Below are 7567 nucleotides of genomic sequence, written 5' to 3'. Positions count from 1 at the left end.
GAAAAAAATCTTTTTGAAAATATAATCGAAACAATCAAAGAATGCAATATCTCTTTGTATGATGTCCTACTAAAACACCTCAAAACTTTAACCTTAAATTGCCTGTTCTTTCTTAAATAATCCCTAAATTGATTTTCAAAAATAAATTACAGCCAGAGTTATTTTAAAAACAGCCAGAGTTATTTTAAAATACATGCAATACATACACCAACAGTAATATTTTCATTTCCATAAAATGCAGAAGTATATTCCTGCAGAAAATAAAAACACTCTGGTACCACAGCTTTACATTTTCGAGATTTTTTTTAACGACGGGTCATTTATCGTATAAATTAGGGATGCAAACGAATGGCATAAGTGATATTCGAATATTCGGTAATTCTTTCGATCGAATATTCGAATATTCGAACACCAAAATGAACCTTTAAGAATTGTAGTAAACTATTATTATTCACTAAAGTAATAGTGGGGGCCCTGTTACCCTTCCTGGTCGTATTCGGTACACGCGACGGACCCTTATTGTTCCACAAATTAGCCTCTGAATTTTCCATTTACAAAATATATCCCAAGAAAAAGCAATATATCTTTATAAAAAAAAACAACCTCTGCGTTCATTTTTGTAAAAAATGCAAAATAAGATCAGGGAATTGCGTTTGTCCCGGTTAAATGACGATATGCGCCAACGTGGGACTTGCAGCCTCGTTCTGGGATTGATGTTTACGAAATATATTTATAGAAAACGACACCATGTCTAAACGTCGCTTTTGTCTTAGGTATTGTACAACAATACAGGACAGATATCCTTAAACGTTAAACCATTCACTTTCAGTTAATTTTTGTACGCAAGAGCGTTATATTGAAAACATGGAAACAGTAACTAGCACATGTCCTTCGTATCATCAAGGCGATTTGAGCAATATCGCCAAGCTTGATTAGCAATGAAGACAAAACATTGGTATAAAGGCCGATCTCTTAAACTCTTAATTGGCATGGTCATTTAAATGTACCCAAAATAATTGGAATGTGTTTTATGTCACTTGTCTAACAGCCAGTAAATGCAAAATTACGGGGACTGTTTATAGCTCCCGGCGATATATCCGATATGACGCGTGTATAGTGTCATCAAGTTCACACCTATGGCATTAGGGGTCGTTGTAACAACAAGACAGACGAAGATGACAGTTGTAGGCAAAAAGTGTATTAATTTATTATTTCAACAAAAACATCGAATATTCGAATACCTATTTTGACATTCGAATACCAAACGTTCGATCGAATATTCGAATATTCGAATATTCGATTGCATCCCTAGTATAAATCACTTCTTACAAAGGGCTCCCATATAAAAATAAAACTCTTCAGTCAAATTGTCAATGGGGTCATTGTAATCAAACTCGTCAATGTCATCATCTGTAGTGAAAGCATCTGTAGTGAAATCATCTGTAGTGAAATCATCTAAATCATCTATAGTGAAATCATCTGTAGTGGAATCATTTGTAGTGGAATCATTTGTAGTGAAATCATTTGTAGTGAAATCATCTGTAGTGGAATCATTTGTAGTGGAATCATCTGTAGTGGAATAATCTGTAGAGAAATCACTTATAGTGGAACCATCTGTAGTGAAATTAACTGTAGTGGAATCATTTGAAGTGGAATCATCTGTAGTGGAATCATCTGAAGTGAAATCTTCTGTAGTGGAATCATTTGTAGTGGAATCATCTGAAGTGAAATCATTTGTAGTGGAATCATTTGTAGTGGAATCATTTGTAGTGAAATCATCTGTAGTGGAATCATTTGTAGTAAAATCATCTGTGGTGGAATCATTTGTAGTGAAATCATCTGTAGTTGAATCATTTGTAGTGAAATCATCTGTAGTGGAATCATTTGTAGTGGAATCATTTGTAGTGGAATCATTATACAATCCTCTGTATTCTCCCCACCGGTTCAGCCTGTTCTGGTATACGTCATTGTCATTCTTTACCTTTTTGCATATTCTACACATCTGGTTGTTGGTTTTTAACTCATAATTGGAAAATTCATCTTGTGGGAACCTGCGATGACATGTTTTACACGAAATATTTCCTACTGGAAAACTAACAGATCCTTTATCTGGAATTACATCCACTGGAAGATACCGGTTGTTTTCGAAATCGTTGTACTCACGGCTTGGAATAGACCTTTTTAAGTCTACATAAATCCGTGATGCAATATTTAGCCTTTTCATTCCTTCACCGACGGGTTCAAAGAGATCAAACAGGCAAAATATAGACAATACCTTGTTTTTCGGATATATCATTTTCATCTGATCAACCGTTAGATGTCGGTTTTCCCATTTACTTTTTCTCCCCACTCCCTCTCTCCTTCCTTTGGTCATGTTGTCGGATATGATATACTCTGTCATGCATTCCGAAATACTTTTCAGATCAACCGCATCGAAAGTGGTGTAATTGCCTCTTTTCCTATTTATCCCGTGTTTCTTAAACTGTGGCCTTTTCATTATCTCTAGCAATTGAATGTCGAGAACACCGTTAAGTTTCACGTGAAACTGGTGGAACAAAGCATCTGCATCTTCCCTACAATCAAACATCAACTTCATCACATTTTTGTCTTCTAATATTTCTCGTAGTCCATTTTCAAATGGCAGCATTTTTAGTTTCTGTATGTCAAAGACATATGCCTTCTCACGCGTCGCAATGGTAAGAAATTGCATTTTACCTTTTCGTGAAAGGTTGTCACCTTCGCAATGCAGTGCCAACATTTTGTCTTTTGAAATAGCTTGCTTTATTGCATCCAAGCAACTCTTCCATTCTTTTTCCTTATCAACAAGTTCAGTCTTACATTCACCTTCAGCCGTGGTTGAGTCGTTTGATGTATTAGTATCCGCTGGTTCTTTTGTGGCCATATTTGATCGACACTCGCTTATTTCTGAAACAAAAACCACACCTTTACGAATGGTAATTCTTAAACCACAGAATCAAAACTTTCAGTTAATGGTCTCTGCCATGCATTGTTGATATAAATATTCAAAAAGATAGCATTGTTTTGTTCACGTTACCTTTGTTTTGTTTTAAACGCCTAGCAATTACAATGGCTTTACATATATAGTCACATTTTCAGGATTCTCTTCTGTCACATTTACAAAGAAAAACGGTTTTCAAAATTCACATAACCTAAATTCAAGTTTTTTGTAAACCTCGTCGACAGGCTCAATCGTGGCACATTAAAATAGAAGTAATGAAATCGATTTTTAGAAATACACTCAATATCATGTTTATTATATTACCTGTAAATAGACAGTCTTTCATTGGTCCAGACAGTCGTCGACGAAGCAAAACGTATTCATATTTATATCATATTCACTGGGGGGTTCTTATAATCCTGATCTAAATATAAAATGTCATTCTATTAATAAATTCAATGGTTTTCCGGTTTGCTTCTTGAATATAAATTATAGATGCACGTTATGATGATTTTGAAAGCTACATACAACATATTGAAGCAAATAAGATAAAACAGAAGGCTGTAAGAGTTTGCATTTGTTATGTCATAAATTAACACTTGTTGACCAGTGAGCTATTGAATATGATCTGATATTCATTGGCAGAACGTCAATAAATGTATTATATTTGATGACTAAAAAGTTTTTTTTAAAGAATTTTGAAGTAGAAATATACATGGAAAAAGCGACCGATTAGGATTTTTCATTTGACATTTTTGGTTTCTCTGACCTACTTTTGAAGCAGCTTCATATTAATGCTGTTTCGGGTACCTACAACGTTAGATAAATAGTGACTACCAAGATATCATTTGCCAAAGAATTAACTCTTTTATATTTCTCGCTCGATTGTGTTAATTGACAACTTGTCTTGTCTCTTTGTCCCTGTGATGGTGGGACACCCATACCCGCTTTTTCTGACGCCGGCTTTCTGAAAACGAGGTAGGGTACGCCAAGTTAAGCTAATATTAAATGCAAACTGGATTCGGAAAAAATAAAAAAAATATATGATTGTACAGATTGACAGCGTAAACCCTTAAAAAATGAAGGAATTCTATTCGGCCTTTAACTGATATTGCTTCTGTTTCCTAGCCCTTTGGTGTAGCTTTAATTTTACGAAGCCCGGTTGGGGACGGAAGCTCGGGCACTTATGATCACCTAGGCTGGCTAAGCCTGAATGCATTAAACATCCGAACGTAAATCATTATACACGTTTGAGTGTCATTTGCACTTGTTCTTTTATTATTTTGTTATAGAAATTACACTGGATTATAGCAATGTAGGTATACTATTCTCGGGAAGAGAGAACTATTTATCTTAATTACAATGTATTAAAAATAGAATTACATCACCGTTAACACATTTATGTACGTCATGCTTCGAGATAGAATTGCATTAAAAAATCGGAAAAGCCTTGATATAAATACAGCATACGAAAATCAAATGCAAAGAAATCGGTATGATTGCTTTCGTTTCAACAGCAATAGGAAGTTCTTATTTGTTGTTTTTGTTTCTTTGACGATTTTGACTGACATGGGGTTACATGGCATCAACATTCCACATATAAGACTGTAGTTCACCATTATGTTAGTTTATTTATGTAATTGTTTTTTCTTTCATTTATTTGTGTGGTTTTTTTTAAATGTTCCCTATATATGCTGGTGTGTAAATACACAATATTTATGTTTTGATGCTATACATCAAAAGAGTACTCTAAAAAACGACACACAATGAAAAACTTTTAATACGAATATTGACGATGACCTATAGCAATTTTGTACCTTACGATACGTGACGATAATATAAGTATTAACCACTGCCTAGTACGGTTTGCCACGATTGCGTTGATAGACGATAACAGGCGATTACACACTATCACTCACGTTTGTAGTAAGTTTGAAGTTCGACCGATGCCGAAGAATATTATATTATATAATGTTTAAAGGTTAATAGGGTATAAGGTTTATCATATTGTTCTCGAACCCCATTCTCTCTCTCTCTCTCTCTCTCTCTCTCTCTCTCTCTCTCTCTCTCTCTCTCTCTCTATATATATATATATATATATATATATATATATATATATATATATATATATATATATTGTTTTGCAATGTCTTCTGATTAAATATGCTCTTTAATACAGCAAAAAGACTATTTATATAAATCGTATCGCAAGTGTGATCCCCCATTTTAATGTTTTTGGTTTTCCTCTCAAACTCTGCAACAGTTTTAATTGATTTATGTCCAAGACATAGGCATTTTTACGCGTCGCAACGGAATGGAATTGCACTGTCACCTTGGCAAACCAGTGCCAATAGTTTGTCTTTGCCTTCAGAAACTTATTGCTTGATTGCATCCAAGCAATTTTTCCTTTGCTCTTCCTGGTCAATTAGTTTATATGTTCACGTTTTGATTTGGTATTGCTTATGTTGTTTGAACAAGTTTTTCGTATTACGTTGTTCGACTTACTGTACAGTTTAAATATTTTTTAGATAACAAGTGACATATATGTTCGGTACATTTTCATTAAAGATGCACTCTTACTCCCAGAAGAGATTTACCATAATTAATAATATTGTTTTAATATTCCAAAAAGGATGAACACATGTTGAAAACAATGGTTATTATGAAGGATACCGAGTTTAATTTGAAAAAAATGATCATGAGACAATGTATTTCTAGTAGAAATTTCTACTTTATGAGACTACAGTTAATCTTTTAGCATTCGCCAATCATTTAATATTTTTTGCGCTTTCAGTTATTAAATACCCGGTTGCAATCTTATTGTCAATAATTAATATTTTCCATAAATGCATTATTTAGTAAGTTGTTAAAGGTTTACCACTCAAAATATATATTTTCTATGTGTATGTATTGATTTTGAAAAAGAGTGTCACTTTGAGTCGAGGGCCAAATGCAACTCATTATCTTGAATGAGACAATAATATAATTTTGAAGCTACCTCACGTATTTGATGTTGAACAATGTCTGAAAAATGACATATGAACCCCCAAAAGGCATCTGTAAATCCTTGCCAAAGGGTGGTTGCGGGGTTGGGGTTTGGTCATGGAAACATCTTTACCATGAGCATCTTTTTGTTGCCGTGATGATTATACATGTACGTTTTAACTGTAATATTGGACAAGTTTGGAAATTATATGAAATTAAACAAAAATACCATGTTGGCAACAGATCGTTCACCATAGTTCTATACACGAAGCTCTATATGGTTTCAAGCAAGCTTAGCGTCAAGACGGATCCTGAAACAGGAACAGAACAGAACGATTTGATACTTGGGGCGTGATTTGGCCAAACTTTAAAATACAAATCTACAAAAACATAATAACGGCGATAGACATTTCCATTGACGCCTTCCGCATCCGTAGTACGCATATGTGATACGCACCTTTACCCTTAAACAGAAACAGTGTTTTACGTGTCCGCAAATTAATAAAGAAAACTGTGTTTATATATTTATCTGATTTTTTTTTCGATAGTTTTCACAAATGCAGGTGTAAATGTTTAATGTGGCACATCAACTTGATTTTGTTCAGAATGTTTAATGTAGAACAAACGTTGAAACAAAATAAAGATATGAATAAGCTTACTTTGCTTACGAACATGCTTATATGTATTTCTGTTAAATGACTTTGTTTGTAAAATGGAGCTTTGTCACTGTTTCTGTTTATTTGTAACAATAATGGCGATTGTTTTAACGCAAATTATTCAAGTCGTGAAAAAATATGTTACGAGGATGTCAAACTCATATTCCTGTTTACTCAAATGTAATTTATTTTTCACGTCTACAATTCTAATTGGAACTTGTTATTGCTAGCCAACTTATTCAGGCATACTACATACACAACAACGCTTATTATACCCTCGATGTTCGTTGAACGTTTCCCTTGATAAAATGACATACAGTAATGGCTTCTACCATGTTAGAGAGTGTCGATAAATCATACATTATTTATACGCATTTAAGTTATTGAACGTTGTTCTTGACAACACGGTACAAACCAGTTAAATCACTCACAACACTCGTGATAGAAAATATTATATCGACCGATTTTCAGTCCCATGAATTGCAACATAGATTTTGACCGACAGATATACTATTTTGATCGAAGTGCAGAGGTAGCTAGAAATATTCGCATTGTCATAATGAAGATATTTGTCAAGTTCCACGTGATGAACTTTTAGGTCCAAATCATGACCAACATTGGATTTTAGTACGATGACCACGACAGCGACGATAGCAACACTTTTTTTGCCTGAGTACTTAGTAGGGGCTAGCAAAACATATATCCATTGTCATTATGAAGATATGATGAAGATAGGTTTGCCTAGTTCAGTGAGTATTTCTTCAGTGGTTTTCAAGTGAATACCAACATAAAAGTTAAACAACGGCGACGGCAACGATTGTGAGGATGGCGACACCACGGCTTCCATTTGATTTCTTCGAAACACACACGCGCTAAACATCTTCTCATGACCCAGTTTTTTACTGGTTAAAAAGCATTGTATGGTGGCCACTTCTAAAACAATATTGTTCAATTTAAACATTTCAAA

The 7567-nt window shown here is 34.1% G+C and overlaps 1 protein-coding gene across 1 annotated transcript; it reads right to left on the bottom strand.

The window, feature by feature from the left end:
* Window positions 1-327: 327 nt before the first annotated feature.
* On the bottom strand, window positions 328-3198 carry LOC128214387 (uncharacterized). The gene is made up of 2 exons (XM_052920828.1): window positions 3056-3198; window positions 328-2925 (listed from the first exon to the last, which is right to left on the bottom strand). Exon 2 carries the CDS (start codon window positions 2900-2902, stop codon window positions 1319-1321), a length of 1584 nt encoding a protein of 527 aa, XP_052776788.1. The 5' UTR covers window positions 2903-2925; window positions 3056-3198; the 3' UTR covers window positions 328-1318.
* Between the last annotated feature and the right edge of the window lie 4369 nt (window positions 3199-7567).

The sequence above is a fragment of the Mya arenaria genome, chromosome 13 (genome assembly GCF_026914265.1).
Source record: "Mya arenaria isolate MELC-2E11 chromosome 13, ASM2691426v1".
NCBI lineage: Eukaryota > Metazoa > Mollusca > Bivalvia > Myida > Myidae > Mya > Mya arenaria.
This window is presented reverse-complemented; position numbering and strand designations above follow the sequence as displayed.

What these genes read in the sequence shown, in the direction of transcription:
- LOC128214387 (XM_052920828.1), bottom strand. Translation starts at nt 2,902, where the DNA reads ATGGCCACAAAAGAACCAGCGGATACTAATACATCAAACGACTCAACC.